This window comes from Athalia rosae, chromosome 7 (assembly GCF_917208135.1).
Source record: "Athalia rosae chromosome 7, iyAthRosa1.1, whole genome shotgun sequence".
NCBI classification, from domain to species: domain Eukaryota; kingdom Metazoa; phylum Arthropoda; class Insecta; order Hymenoptera; family Athaliidae; genus Athalia; species Athalia rosae.
In genome coordinates, this window is record NC_064032.1 from 3,145,439 (window position 1) to 3,160,376 (window position 14,938).

The following is a 14,938-nucleotide window of genomic DNA, read 5'->3' on the forward strand; positions in this document are numbered from 1 at the left end:
TATCCGCACGGTTGGTAGATCTACATTATTACTATCATTTCTTTTTTCTTTCTTTCTTTCTTTCTTTATTCTCGTTTTATCATTTCGATTTTATTTCTATACTTTTTTTTTTTGCTCTCTATTTATCATACGTATAGGGATAAAACTTTGCCCACAAATTATCTTTTATTACAGCTAGTTATATATATTATACTTTTATTTTTATTATTTTCATCGCGTTTTTTTTTTTCTAGTTTTTGGAGAGAGTATAATTTTATTTGTTCACTCTTATTTCATTTTTTGCTCTTCCTTTTTTCCCATCTCTGTAATAAAATCTATTCGGATTTTTTGTTACGGCGATTTCACTTAGTTTTTCTTCTTTCTTTCTTTCTTATATTTTGTCCTGGTAAGGCTTTATCTTTCTGGAAAAGCGTTATTTTTTCTACCGCAATTGTTATGAAGATGGATAAATATATAGGAAAGTGGGTATCCTCATTACGCACGTACGTATTCTATGGACACAACGAAGAAAGATAAAATAAAAAGGAAAGAAAAAAATCCAACTGCAATTGTCCTGATGTCCCCATTTTTTGATAAGAATCAGAAAATCACCTTTCATACGACCTGCGCTCTATCCACATGTGTGCGTGTATCCGAAAGATAAAATGTACGTATCGCATTATTATAACGATAAAACGCAATTCTATGCGTTTGCCGCGTACATGCACTTAGTCTGATTCGATTCTCTAGCGAAATGTTGCTTTTTATGCCTCGAAAACACGTCGGACGTTATTTTTTCCCTCTTCATTTTCCCCTCGTTTTTTTTTTTTTTATCTTCATAGACCGAATTGATTTCTATTTCTCTCCGAACCTGTTTTTTTCTTTTTCAAAATTTCCCAACGGTTTCATTTCTGACTGGAGTTTCGATCGATGAAAAATTGAATGATGAAATAAACTCGGGTGAATAAGGAGAAAACTTACCGATGCACAATCCGCAAAATAGTAAAATGGTGATCCTTGCGTAGAATTTCACTGAAGATGACGAAGAATTACACGAAGAGGACGACATCGCGTTTATTTTAAGGTCACGATTTTTATTGATGTAGCTTATTTAATTTTTACGGTTTTTTTTTTTTTTTTGGTTCCTCTACGTGCTAAAAGAGCACTTTTTCACTGTTACTTTTATATTTATTTGAAATAATTTTTTCAGCACAAAGTAGATATCGAGCTTTCGACTTTTCCGTTATACGCGCAGATGCAGTTTCATAAATCGCGGTTTAAAAATTACGGAATCTCGACGCAGAACTAGTTTTTTTTTTTTTTTTTCTATTTAATACGTGATCTTTTTCTATCTCGTCGTTGTCAGCGATCGATGAATCTATAAAGTCGATTAACGGTTTATATCGTTCTCACTAAAGTTTACGATAACTATAGAGACGAATTTATGGAAAGTTCGATGATCTTAGCGCGTTACACTTTATCATTTATTGCACGTATATAAAATGTGATCTCTTCAGCGGTGTGGATTCTAAAAAAGTTTAGAGAAAAAAAAGATACTCGGAAAGAGATAGGAAGACAGGGGAAAAGAATAATACCGAAAGAAAGCTCGAAGTTCCTTTTTATCTTTTTATCCTCTTTCTTCGTTCAGTTGGCGATCGAGCTTCCAATTATACACTTTTTACGCTGCAGCACAGGGCTTAGAAAACTTATCGGAGTTTGTTAAAGACTTTGATTAGTATTCTCCTCGTTTTCGAGGATCAATTTCGGTTATACGTCTTTCCACGTCAAACGAAACTTCGGTATATCGGGCGATCAATTTTATCTCTGGTCTATAAGCGGCAAATATCTGGAGAGCAATCGAACCGGTGAATCGAAAAAACGAGAAAATTTCTTACTTCCTTTTCTAGCTGCTTTACTTCTCTTGCGGTCCAAAGTTTCTCACTTATATCGTACCGATCCGACTTCTCATATCGTATGTACACGAGATCGGCAATGAAAATCTTCGATCTTCGAATCGTTTCTTTTCGAAAGACAAGAGACAGAGAGAGGGGAAGGAATGAAAACCAAAAAACTTATAACAATAATAACAGTAACAACGAAATTGTTAGAAAATTTTTGCGATCAGTTACGTGAATCGGATCGCTGCAACTACGTTTATATATACGTTAATATTGTATTATGTATTTATATAAATATTATTATAGGTATTTATTTTATTTTATTTTGTTTTTTTTCTGGTAAATCAATAAGAACTTATTGTATTTTATGTACGAATATATATATATATATCTATAAGCGCGTTAGTTAATTAATATATATAATTGCGTATAAGATGTAGTTTTCTTTTTTGACTTTTTTTTTTTTTTTTTCTTTTTCGTTTCGTTTCGTTTCGGTTTTTTTCTCTGTTTTTTTATTTTTCGTTCTCTTCCGGTTTCTACAATGTGTATCAGATGTACGGATGAGAGATGTAATAATCCTCTTCTGGATCAAGGGAGAGCGTCGCTTTTTACCTGCGTCGTCAGCGGCGTCGCTGTTCAACTGACATACAGTTTCGCGCAAACCCTTGTGCTCAACGGACGCGAAGAATCTTGTGCGCAACGCGGCTGGATATCACATGATTTTCTGATACCAATTTTCCCTATTATTCTCGTACACTCGTACACGAACTCACTCCCATTGTACCTTCCAACGACGAAACTAACTGTAGGAAAATGAGATCAAACTATTCGCAAAAAATTACATCGATTTTAATCGATATCAGGAAATTGCGGCACGAAATTTTTTTCGATCGCTAAAAGTCTTTGGATCGGATATGGATTTTTTTCACCCCTTCCCTCTCCGGTGTATCTAAATTTGCAAATTTTAATTTTGCTCGCGACGGATGATCATATTCATCTTTTTCTAACAAGTTTTTTCAGATTGTACGAAATATCCTTTTTCTTCACCCGCATAAACGTGCGATGTAGATATATAGATATATATATTTTTTACAGCTTTTTCGGTTGACGAAAAGGGGGGAAAAACGGAGAAAAAAATTCCGAGAAACAGCCGTGAGATTGGGGTTAAAAAGCAGAAGCGAACTACGAGATCGCGGAGGGGATAAGTTTCGGGGGTGGATTCTCTGGTTTTTTTTTTTTTTTTTTGCTTTTTCTCTCTGCCCTTTCACCTTCTTTTGCTTTTCACGCGATTAGGGTGAAATGAGGAGGGGATTGGTTCGGTGGTACATGCAAACCGTACACAAGGCCGAGGGGTAATCTGTACGGAAACGAAAAGTCTCGAGGACTTGAAATCCAAGAAGCGAAAAACACGTCGTTCAGACACTTCTCGAACCTCAGACAAAAAAGAAATAAAATCTGAACAAAACTGATCCCATGTAAAATCTCTGGTACAGTATAGTTGCCTGTGGATTTTCAAGCGATTTATTTTTCGCGCACGATGTACGTAAATATAATTGAGATATTTTTTATCGCACTTTTCAACCCTCAAATGAACGAAAATCCCCGACTTGTTCGAAGCTCGACGCCCGTCGAATTTTAGGACTTTAAAGGTTAAAATTGACTCCGTTCGCTTTTTCCATTGATCAAAGTTCGAATTTCCTCGTATAGTAGAAACGGCTTCCACTACGTGACACCGACCGACGTGTCCCGCTGCTATGTCCTTCGTTCAATTTCACGTCCGCTGTTGATCCCTTTTTACTTCCTTTTTCCTCCAACAAGATGCAGTGGGTCTTTTTTTCTCGAGAAAAAAGGAAAAATAGATGCGAGTAAAACGAAAAGAAAATTCAACTAAATCTCTACCCAACTTAATTTTATCTTTCACTTTCTTTTCACTTTGCTTTCTAGAAAAAAAAAAACATCGGCAATAAAATTAAAACTAGCGTGAAAAAGAATTAGCGATAAAAATCACACGTCAAAAACAAACTGAAAATGAAAATGGAAGGGAGATAGTCGAATTAAGGAGACAAGTCAACTTATACTTATTGTTAGTTAATTTAATCTTGATTAAGAATAAACAAAGAATCTCGAATGAAACTGAGAAATCGAAGACTATAATGATCACGGATATGCAGAATAGATTTTTCTTCAAAACGATCGGAAGAAAGAGATAAATCGGTGGAGCTTCGATTTTATAAAGATATTTTGATTAAAACTGCAAACCGCAATTCGCGATGGAAAAATTGGCATTTTTCCCCGGTACTGCAGCTGTTGCACTTTTATGTATTCTACATATATATTTATCCAGCTAGTAAATCCAATAGACATACGTATAAAATTGATTTAAATCGGTCCACATGTATCCTCGGGATTCGCCTTAATCACACTTCCTGACGTTGTTGGGTGTATTCTACGTGGGGAAAAGTACCTGAGGGTTGGAGGCGGTTGGAGAATCTGGATAACCAATGTACATGTATATGAATACAGAATACATACGTTTAAATGTATATATATACCTTTATGTACGTACCATTTACCGACGCGGTATACCTATATAAATATATACATACGTATATGTACGGGGACTGAGCCAACTAAATCCATCAACTTGGTTTATCACTCACCTTGATTGCCACGCAGATATTTGCAGAACGATTACCTATAGTATCCACGGCGCACGTATAGGTATCAGACAACTAGTTCGCACGTTTCCGCCGAATGAGCTATATAGGCAAAAAGAAAAAGAGAATAATTGAATGAAAGGTGAAAAAAAAAAAAAATTGAAAATATTCATTTTTCTAAAACATATACGTACACACGTATACGGCTATAACGTATACATCAGTGATAGGTATATCCCCATTTCTCTGTCATAAAAAATTCATTTCATCTTTCCCTCCATCTATATAATCCCCCTGTGCAAAAGCCTCGTTCGTTTTCACAATAGAATGTTATGCTAAATACCATTCTCTATGCAAATCTTTTTTTTTTTTTTTTTCTTTTATTTCATTACGTTTCTCTCTCTGCTTCTTTTTTTTTTTATTTTTACATTTTTCACTTTCTTTTTTTCGATCGTACCCATCGAAAAGTATTTAGTATTTTTTTCTCTTCCGTAACCAAACCCGTTTACGATTAGGGACATTTTTTTTTTTCCCAATCACAGCATTTTTTGACGAACCAAAAATTGATTATCCCCAATCTTTTGGTTTTTATGAATACGTACTCGTGTTTTAATTATCGGAAAATTCCCCGGGGTGAATTGTTGAAAATAATCAATTCAGCCTATTTGTAAAATTTTATTTTTACTCAAAAGCGAAAAATATCGTGTAGGATTCTTTCGTTTTGGTCTTTTTTTTTTACGCGTTGACAATCAGAACTACATCAAAGAGGCGTTTGAGTAATTGTGCAGGGTGTAAACCAGGTGGAGATTTTTTTTTTATTTTCTTCGTGACGTGTACGGCACAAGGCATTAGGTATTTACATGTGTATTGTACGTAATATACATATATTCTAACTACATGGATATACCCTTACGTATCCACCTATATCAAGCAGGTGGATCTAAAAAGCTCCTGTCATTTCGGATTCTTTTGTTCCACGTGTATATTGCTTTTGTGCAAGCAATCCGACCCAAATGTTGCGTGGAAAATCGACCGAGATACACACGTATACGTACGTACGGTTATTGTACACGTCTACACATACCTCCAATTAAAAGAGCGAAAAATTGAAACGTACGGAAACCATTTCTCTACACACCTGTACAGATAATAAAAAGATGTAAATGTGTGTTCGGTACGTGCTGTTCTCTTTGAACATTTTTTTCACTCTCAGTTTTCGTTTCTTTTTTCTTCTCTTTGGTCTTCCCATTTACTTCACTCTCTATTACTTCTCTTTCTCTTTTCTACTTTTTTGACTTCTTATTAATCTCCACATACCTTACACACACCCCGAATGAGCTTACACAGCTTTGATCCCCCGCCCCCTGTCTCGCTTCCTGCCTTTACAATTTTTATCTTTCTTACAATTATAAAACAAGTCATATATTGCACATTGGCGTGTTCACTCATTATGTACGAGTATAATAATTATCTCGTTATTTTCATCGATGTGGTCTTTTATGAGGTATATAAAGAATTAGGTTGATTGTAACTTTGGAAACTATGTACATGCAATGAATATGCGATTTTGGTCTAAACCTCGGGACGATTTTTATGCTGAGGATGTTCTGGCAGATGAGCTTTTAAATCGCAGGTTATTATCGTGAGTGAATTTTATTTGCAGGACTTTCAGGACGCAAAAAAAACAAAAAAAAAAACAAAAAATAGAAATAAAATACGTTCCACGAATAGTAGTGACCCTCTTCAATCCGATTCGAATCCCACAAAATCGTAACATCTCGTAAAACGCGCTCTCATTCGAATTTCCTCGAGGACCTTCTCATACGTGGAATATACTTGGTTCGTGCGAGTATCGTATTAAATTGAGTATACCCCGTACGCTGCTAAAATTGAATAAAAATTTACAGAGTCCTCCGAAGAAGATGGATAGATAAAATGAAAATATTAATCCTCGAGGGTGAAGAAATTATTTCATTCACAGGATTAGGATATCTTAAACTTCCGAATAGGATTTATTATCCACGTGGGTACCTCATTTTTCTAGTGTCTTTTTCTCGACGTAGTCGTGTAACAGAAGTATCCCTACCTATGCAGAGTTACTCGTTTAACTATAATCGTTCTTCTTTGGATAGTGGAAAAAGTACGACTCAAACTTTGCAACAGTATTCGCACACATCAAAGTTTACTGGAATACTTCTTAAACTATTTTAACCCGCAACTGCTAAACGCTATATACCTGTGCTATCAACTGAACTTCAAGTAATATAGTTGCAACTATTTCCCGGAGGGTCTTCTTGTGACGTTATATATGGTCTGTAAGGATTAGTAAGCATCGTGGACCGGAATCTAGTGTCGGAATTGCACGGGTGCGGTCAAAAATTATCTTCTTTCGCGAACCGACTGACCGAGTGAAGCGAAACGCAGTTGTTGAGTATAAATCGTGAATGCAAATTGGTCACGGTTTTTAGAACTGACGTTTTTTTTTTTTTTTTTTTTCTTTCAATTCACGTCTCTCCCATGAAAATGGTTCGGAAGATTGATTGGACATAGATAATTTCGCATTCATATTCGTTATCCGGATATAATAGCCGAGCATACGCAATGCGGTTTTTACTCCAATTGTTCATGACCATTATACGCAGAGTGTAAAAAAGGAAGGGAATAAAAACTGCAAAAATAAAAAGAAAGCATTATACTGCGGTTAATAACCAAAATTCCGGGTGGAGAGTATATCTGCAGCTGCTTATTAAATTCTAGGTCGTGAGGAAACGTTTTAGCCACCGGAATGACCGAATTTAATTACCGCCACTCGCGCGCGTTGTCTGCTGCGTACAAATGTAACGCCACTACCATATTACTATTACTTCTCACGACCTTAACCGAGCTACTCCACTTTTGAAAATGGAAAATGAAATAATAGTTTTTTACTATTCTCAATTTTTTTTTCGTTAATCCTCTTTTCCTTCTAATGTAATTAGATTTACCGGCGTGTATTACATGAATGAACAGCTATTTTGAAACTTTCCAACGATTATTTACAGGTCTTGTTTCTCATTCATTTTCTTCTTTTCTTTTCTCCCCTCCTCGCTATCGCATTAATTCAATTTCATCGCGCGAGGAACGGGGATCTTTTTTTCCTCTTTTTTTCCGCGGTTAAGGTCGGAAAACTGCTGATTCTGCAGCATCAAAGATTTTGACCCTCTTCAGGATCCTTAAGAGTTTATTGGCGAAACCTTACAAAGCAAATGTTCAGAAATAACAATCTCGAATTTCAGTGTCGCTTGCAAACAAGCAATATTTAGAGGATTATTAATTTTTTTTCCTTCTTTTTTCTTCATTATAAAATCAATCGTGTCAGCTCTGATTTCCTTTCTCTCATCTCTTTTTCTTCTCTTTCTTGAGTAATGATCGGTGTAATTCGTTCATACTTCATGCAAATGGATATGATGTAAGCTAGTAGTCATGCATCAAAGAACTAATTAGCAGTTTCAATGGCAAAATTAAAAATTGAGCGGTAGAAATACATTTAAACATTCAAAATTGATTTTGAAACATTGAGATGGAACATTGAAGTCGAACATCAAAGTTAAAGCATTGTTGAGACTCGTTGTATCAGTTGAAAGTTTTTTTTACCAAAGAAAACCAAAACTAGCGACAAAATAAGCAAACTCGCGTTGATAAGTATTTTGCAATTAATCATGCAATTTTTGAATAATAATTCTGCGCTCTTGTTGGTCCCAAGTTTGTCCACTAGGTAACAGCATCTGCTTTGGAATAGAACAGTTAGAACAAAATCGTCGTAACCAACATCTTGAACCAGCTGCTGTCTCCATCTGGCAGTCTGAGTAAATGTTATTGAAATATTGACGCTCATCAGCTGATTCTGTTTGCCTTTATTGCAATTTGTTGTTCTGTCGGTGTCTGGTGTTTTGTCTGGGCATCTTTTTCTTCATTGTTTAAACGATATACGATCATAAAACACGTAAGATAAACGCTCAAATTGAAAAATAAACTCTGCTTTGATACCACGGAGAAATACGTTTAACAAGAAAACCTAATAGTATCGTATACGTGCAAACGTTATAGCTATGGAAAACGGTGTTAGAATAATTGTGAAATGGTGTGGAAAAGAATACGACATATGCAGCATTACCGAAAACGACACAGTATCAACCCTCAAAGATCTCGTACACAAGGAAACGGGTGTCAGGCCCGAAAGACAAAAATTACTCAACCTCAGGTTCAAAGGTTATACTTTACTCAGCATTTAATCCATTCACACTTGTTTCATTCAATATGGTAATCTGTAAATTGAAATCAAGGCTTATCGAGCCATGGTTAAGTCATAAATGATTTTATAAATTTTTTGCACATTCCCAAAAGAAGATTGGATATGATACAGAATCCAGCGCCTCTCGGAAACTTGAACATCTATTTTTCTTCTTGTACTTTAGGTAAAGCTGCTCAAGACGATGACACGATAGGAAAGCTGAGTATAAAACCGGGTTTTAAACTAATGTTGATGGGTTCTCGCGAAGAAGATATTGCAGAGGCAAGTCAGGCACCTGAGAATGTTCCGGATGTTGTTAATGATCTTGATATAGGGGAGGAAGAAATTATAGTAGAGAAAGCGGAGGTGTACCTTGCAAAGATCAACAGGCGAATAAATGAGTATCCGGTTATAGAGTTGAATCCGTTGCGGGAAGGGATGAAGTTACTGGTTCTAGATATAGACTATACTTTGTTTGACCACAAGTCGCTTGCGGAAAGTGGTGAAATGTTGGTGCGACCATTTTTGCATGAATTTTTAACGTGCGCTTACAAAGATTATGATATTGTGATATGGTCAGCTACTAGCATGAAGTGGATAAATGAAAAAATGCGTATGCTGGGTGTGTCATCGCACCCTAATTATAAAATTGCATTTCACTTAGACTCGCTGGCAATGATAACCGTCCATACACCAAAGTACAGCGTTGTCGATGTGAAGCCCCTAGGCGTTATATGGGGGAAGTATAAACAGTTTTCTGCAAAAAATACGATAATGTTCGACGATATACGAAGGAATTTTGTAATGAATCCACAATCTGGTCTGAGAATAAGGCCCTACAAACAGGCACACTTTAACAGAGATAAAGACAGAGAATTGCTCAAGTTGTCAAAATATTTAGAACTCATAGCAAAAGTCGATGATTTTCAGACACTGAATCATAGAAAGTGGGAGGAGTATGTCTCAAAGAAAAAAAGGAGCGAAAGGCGCAGCGATGGAGATGACTAAATATTGTAGTCCCTTTCATTATCGATATTAAATGTGACAGATTTCAGATAAATTTTATTGAATATTTTTTTATCACAATACATAAATAGTTTTAGACACAAACACGTCCCGTTACCGAACAGCTGTATGTATCCTGATGCGAGAATTGATCATTTTATACTGTATCTATAACTTACTCTTTTTTCTCTAATAAGGTTTCGAAATGAATTCAAATGTATTTTCAACACGTGAGTTGTGTATACCGTAAGAATCTCAGGAAAGTGAACAACATAGGGAACTCATGAGCGCGAGAGAGAGCTTATGGAAGTTCCGTGAGTGCGAGACAGACAGACTGCCTGCCCCTCCGTTGCCTTTGAGTCCCCACTCCGCCAAATTGTAAACAGACTATCGCTAGAGCTGTGATAGCCTTTTTAAAGAAAATCAATAAAAAAAAGTCTGTGATATCAAGAATAATAAGTATTAATAATTGTAATTAGAATCATTAAAGATTTAAATACATTTACATTAACAAAAAATAAATTGTATTTTCATGAGAAAACCTTCATTTTGAATTGGGAACTTTTTTTAAAATTTTTTAATATTCAAAGGAACAAAGTCAATCATATTTATGCTAATGGTTTTTGTTTTATCAATTGTGAGAGAAAAACACTCTCAACCCGAACGCGCTTACTTACAATTAGATCACAGCTCTAGCGATGGTCTGTTTACAATTTGGCGGAGTGGGGACTCGAAGGCAACGGAGGGGCAGGCAGTCTGTCTGTCTCGCACTCACGGAACTTCCATAAGCTCTCTCTCGCGCTCATGAGTTCCCTATGTTGTTCACTTTCCTGAGATTCTTACGGTATATGATGTGTATCAATTTATTTCTGCTGATCCTTGAATCTGAGATTTGATCGAATTTATCGATGAATAATTTACATGCGCGTAATTACAGGCATTATGAATTTTCCGAATATTATCGTGTAAAAATGTAAAATTATTTACGAAACTTAATAATAAAGTTTCACCGTTTTCTTCTTTTTCATATGTTTGTTCAGCAACAACTGTGTCCACCCTTTTTTTCTAAGTTCCGATGGAGAACCACGAAGCTCACGCATCGCGTGAAAAAATTAACTTATCAAAGATAAATCGAGATCGTCATTGAAATAATGACAAAAAAACTGATACACCCGGTGAAAGCGGAATTCCCCGATGATGTCGATTCGCTGTCATCCGGAATCATGTCTGGTACATTGTTGATAAGCCAAGTGCTGATTTCTGCTTCATTTGCAGCTATCCACGCGATATTTTTCTTAACGTTGTTAACGGCGACACGAACCGCATCGTCAATTATCTCGGAATGGTAACCGACCACCTCGTTCAGCTGAGAGAGAAAAATTTGAAAAATTGATCAATTTTCATTCGGTAATAATCGACGGTTTAATCGTTTCGTCAATTACCTTTACTAGTTGAGCGTGACTGGTGAGTCTGTTGGCGATGCCAGTAACAATTTTTTTCAACTCATTTACACCCGTGAAGCTGAAATAATTATCGCATGAATCATTGAAGTGTAACATTTTTTTTTTCAACAATTTTACTCGTGGCTCTCAGGTGGGCTGGCTGACTCACTACGTAATTATGCCGACGTGGTATTCGACGAGAAAATCCAACGCTCGATCCACGTTACACGCGCTCCTTTGATAGATTGCCGAGAAAGCAGTGTAAGAATTTCCGGCGGTCAGTCCGCTGGCCGAATCAAAAATAGCGATCATCCAAGATTTAACGATATCCCCATTTTCCGAACAACCGAGACCGACGAGCAGAGCATCGCGTTCAGCGGTTGACTCGGTAGATCGAAGTCTGGCGAACGCCGTTTCCCATGTGGTTGAATTTGCGGACCGCAAACCGGCACAGATCGTGTTTGTAAACAAGCTCGGAGCAAGCCTGTACGGTGAATAGAGTTTGAAGAAAAAGAAAAACATTCAGCAAAGGTCGAGATGAATTTCTCATCGACTCACGGGGTGGCCGTTGAATTTTTCAACCAATCGCTGACCTTGGCTTCTGAACCGGTCAAACATTTTTTAAGACCGAACATGCAGGCGTAATTAATTACGTCTACTCTGTTCAATTTTGCGAGGTGATCGTCGTCGTCGGTTTCCTCGACACCGACCGTATCGAAAACTTTGCTCGTCAGTGAAGCGAGGTAGGCCTGAAATTTGAGGGATGAATTTTTCACCCTTGAATCGAAACGGACTAGATCGAGTCCGATTAATTAGCGAACGAGAAACGGGGGAAAAAAAAGAAAAAAACTAACCCGGAGTAATTCGTATTGCGCAGCGTTCGCGTATGCTCTGTGAAGATTGGCGAAGTTTGTGAAAGCTGCGTACCACGGAACGTAGTCGATTTCGTTTTTCAAGTAACTTACGAGGTTCAAAAGAACCGTGTAAGGTATTTTGCCCGAATCGGCGAATTTGCTGGCGTCGTCTATTAGCGCTGCTCTGTTCGAGGCGTGAATTTTTAGCAGGTTTTCGCTGTTATTTAAATAATCAGCGATCATTTCCCAGTTGGTTTCGTCGTAATTCACGCGATAATATCCTGTTTCGAAATCACGATCGTTAGGTTCGTTCGAATTTCGTGGTAAAGAACTGGAAAAAAATTGAACATACCCGATTGCTGCTTGTTCAAAATAATCCACTCACTGGCGTTAAATTCTTGAATAATCAAACTTTCATCTTCAGCGCTGATCCAGGCCTGCGCTACGGTTGTTTCGAAATCCGGGTTCGTTCGAGATGCCCAATTGATCGGTATCCACCATTTGTATTCGTGGTCGTCCGCGGGACTCGGATTTTCGCTCAAAAATCGTTCCTGCGTTATTCTCGCGGTTCGACTCGTGTAGTTTCTCGCAACCGTTACAACTGGGTAGCCCATCTGATTCACCCAGGTGTCCATAACGTCTTTTACTCGAACTCGGGGAGGAAGTATTCCAGCTTCGTTTTCAGCCTCCTGCATGGCCTGGAAAAGATCATCGGACGTGACGGTGCCGTAGGCACTGAAAATGAAAAATCGTGAGATCGAGTGAGGGGTGATGTGACTCGAAAAAAATACCGAAAATCTCACTGGGCGTTCAGGTATCTCGTTAATCCGGACTCGAAGACATCCGCCGTCAGGAAATGAGACAACATCCGGATCACGCAAGCGGCTGGAAAAAAACCGGGAATCAAAATCGTTGCGATTCGGATGGAATCGTCAAAATTTCACATCGATTTCTCCCTCACCTTTGGTGTAAGAAATCGGGTCGAATATCGAGAGAATTTCGCTCGGACTCTCCACGTCGACGTTCATCGGATGAGAATAGGCGGAATCGTCGGCTACTAACGCTTTACCTTGCTGTTCTATCGCCACGAATTGTTCCATCATACGCCAGTTATTTTCGACGGCGTCCGTTGTAAAATATTCAAAGTAACTGGCGAATCCTTCGCTCAGCCAGAGATATTTCCACCAAGCGGGACTCGCGAGATTTCCGAACCATTGATGACTGAATTCGTGCGATACGGTCGTCGCGATTATCTGTTTAGTGGATAGACTGGAAACACCTTCTTCGTACAGGAATGCGGCTTCTCTATTATCGGGGCAGAACGTAATGTGAATTTCGTAGTTTCCAAAAAAACGTTGCGTTAGAATTTCGTACCTGTAGGTGACCAGTCCCCAGTTTTCCATGGCGCCGGCTTGAAAATCGGGAATTCCGACCTGGTCCATCTTCGGCATGGCGTATGTGACGTTTGTGAAATCTTCAAGTTCCGCCAGTTCGATCGATCCTATTCTGTAAGCGTATCGGCCGCTGGAAATCGCGTTCGGTCTCGCCCACACGTTGAACGTTTCGTCGGAATTTTTAATCGCCGAAAAATCCGACACTATAAACGCGTTCAGGTAGCTCGACATTATCGGCGTAGTGGCGAATATCGTCCATATTTTCCCATCGGATTCGTCCACGTATTTTTCGATTATCGGCATGTTGGAAAGTGCGTGAAAACGCGATTCGTGCTTTACAGAAACTTGGAAGGTCGCTTTCAACGCCGGTTCGTCGTAGCATGGAAAAGCTCTGCGAGCTCTCGTGGCCGCGAACAGGGTCGTGGCCAGCCATCTTGAAAAAAGCGTCGAAAAAAATGATTTTCAAAATATTCGATTTCACGAAATGTGCGAATTCCAAAAAGCTTCTATCACCACGTCCCGTCACTTACACCGTATCTCCGGACGCGTTCACGTACGAACTCCTGTAAAATCCTTCCATTTCGTCGTTGAGGATACCGACGAAGCTCAGATTCAGGGTGTAATTTCCCACGGGAATTTCATCCCCCAGCGAAATCGTCAAAAAATCTTTATCCGTGTCGTACCCATGGCCGATCACCTCGTGAACGACGTCGTCCCGCGACACCAGGCTTGTCGAACTTTCGTCGTAGGTCAAATCTTTGGAGTGCAAGGTCACCGCGGACGTCGGTCGTAAGACTTTGAAATCGATCCGCACTTCGCCGTCGAAGGTAAAATTTCCGACAACGATGTACGGGATCAATTCGATCGAGTAAGAAATCGGCGCGGTATCATTCGGAAGACGATATCCACCGTCGTCGGCGCGTGTTTCACTTCGTCTCACGTCAGCTACTTTGTCCTTGAAAAGCGAAGGGCTCGCGAATACACCGGCCGTCAGCAGGGCGGTCGCAAAAATGACCTTCGTTAAGGCCATCCTATTTTTCCCTGTTGCAAAGAAATGTGATAAATTTCGATCGGTTCGAGAATTCCGAAATATCGTCTCCTACTTCAAACACCGTGTGATATATTTTCGACTCACCTGATAAATCGTTTTTACTAAATTAATCCGTACTTTTGCTTCCGAATCCGAAGAGCAGAATTTATTTATCGTAACCAATGCGGTTGATTTGCGTCAAACTTTTTACACGGTTTTTACACGATCTAATCTAATCGAAAGCGTGTCATGTGCCGTAACTTATATCGTCAAAATTCATCGTACGTAGGTAGAAAAAAAAATTATACATACATATCTAGGTACTTGAAAAAAAAAAAAGCATTTAATGAAATCAGACATTGCATCAGATTCGTAAGACCGGTCTTCCGTCGTTTTATCTTTCGGAGGC

At 38.3% G+C, this 14,938-nt stretch overlaps 3 protein-coding genes across 5 annotated transcripts in view; 1 reads left to right on the plus strand and 2 right to left on the minus strand.

The window, feature by feature from the left end:
* The window catches only part of LOC105682879 (lymphocyte antigen 6G), a 50,456-nt gene extending 47,929 nt beyond the window's left edge, over window positions 1–2,527 (minus strand). Inside the window, exons 1-2 of one of the 2 annotated variants that reach the window (XM_048657952.1) lie at window positions 1,875–2,527; window positions 961–1,507 (exon numbers count right to left, since the gene is read on the minus strand). In XM_048657952.1, the coding sequence (XP_048513909.1) occupies window positions 961–1,048 (88 nt within the window). In that variant the 5' untranslated portion in view covers window positions 1,049–1,507; window positions 1,875–2,527. The remainder of the gene's footprint in view (window positions 1–960; window positions 1,508–1,874) is intronic. The other variant, XM_048657953.1, reaches the window with a different exon arrangement.
* Window positions 2,528–8,399: 5,872 nt separating this feature from the next.
* On the plus strand, window positions 8,400–10,053 carry LOC105689681 (ubiquitin-like domain-containing CTD phosphatase 1). The gene is made up of 2 exons (XM_012406919.3): window positions 8,400–8,782; window positions 8,989–10,053. Exons 1-2 carry the CDS (start codon window positions 8,623–8,625, stop codon window positions 9,810–9,812), a joined length of 984 nt encoding a protein of 327 aa, XP_012262342.1. The 5' UTR covers window positions 8,400–8,622; the 3' UTR covers window positions 9,813–10,053.
* Window positions 10,054–10,660: 607 nt separating this feature from the next.
* Window positions 10,661–14,780, minus strand: LOC105690060 (aminopeptidase N-like). 2 transcript variants are annotated; one of them, XM_048658976.1, is made up of 11 exons: window positions 14,635–14,780; window positions 14,030–14,540; window positions 13,480–13,932; window positions 13,067–13,410; window positions 12,909–12,990; window positions 12,458–12,840; window positions 12,106–12,386; window positions 11,810–12,000; window positions 11,421–11,735; window positions 11,252–11,330; window positions 10,661–11,175 (listed from the first exon to the last, which is right to left on the minus strand). In XM_048658976.1, the coding sequence occupies exons 2-11, from the start codon at window positions 14,527–14,529 to the stop codon at window positions 10,930–10,932; spliced, it is 2,874 nt and encodes a 957-aa protein (XP_048514933.1). In that variant the 5' UTR covers window positions 14,530–14,540; window positions 14,635–14,780; the 3' UTR covers window positions 10,661–10,929. The 2 variants fall into 2 exon arrangements, with proteins under 2 accessions (XP_048514933.1, XP_012267096.2); XM_012411673.2 differs by lacking the exon at window positions 14,635–14,780 and having other exon boundaries at window positions 14,030–14,605.
* Between the last annotated feature and the right edge of the window lie 158 nt (window positions 14,781–14,938).

Coding starts and splice junctions, on each gene's coding strand:
- LOC105690060 (XM_048658976.1), bottom strand. CDS start 14,529: ATGGCCTTAACGAAGGTCATTTTTGCGACCGCCCTGCTGACGGCCGGT. Junction 12,387..12,457: donor TTTGAACAAGCAGCAATCGG/GTATGTTCAATT, acceptor ATTTCGAAACAG/GATATTATCGCGTGAATTAC. Junction 12,001..12,105: donor CGCAATACGAATTACTCCGG/GTTAGTTTTTTT, acceptor CTCAAATTTCAG/GCCTACCTCGCTTCACTGAC.
- LOC105689681 (XM_012406919.3), top strand. CDS start 8,623: ATGGAAAACGGTGTTAGAATAATTGTGAAATGGTGTGGAAAAGAATAC. Junction 8,783..8,988: donor ACTCAACCTCAGGTTCAAAG/GTTATACTTTAC, acceptor CTTGTACTTTAG/GTAAAGCTGCTCAAGACGAT.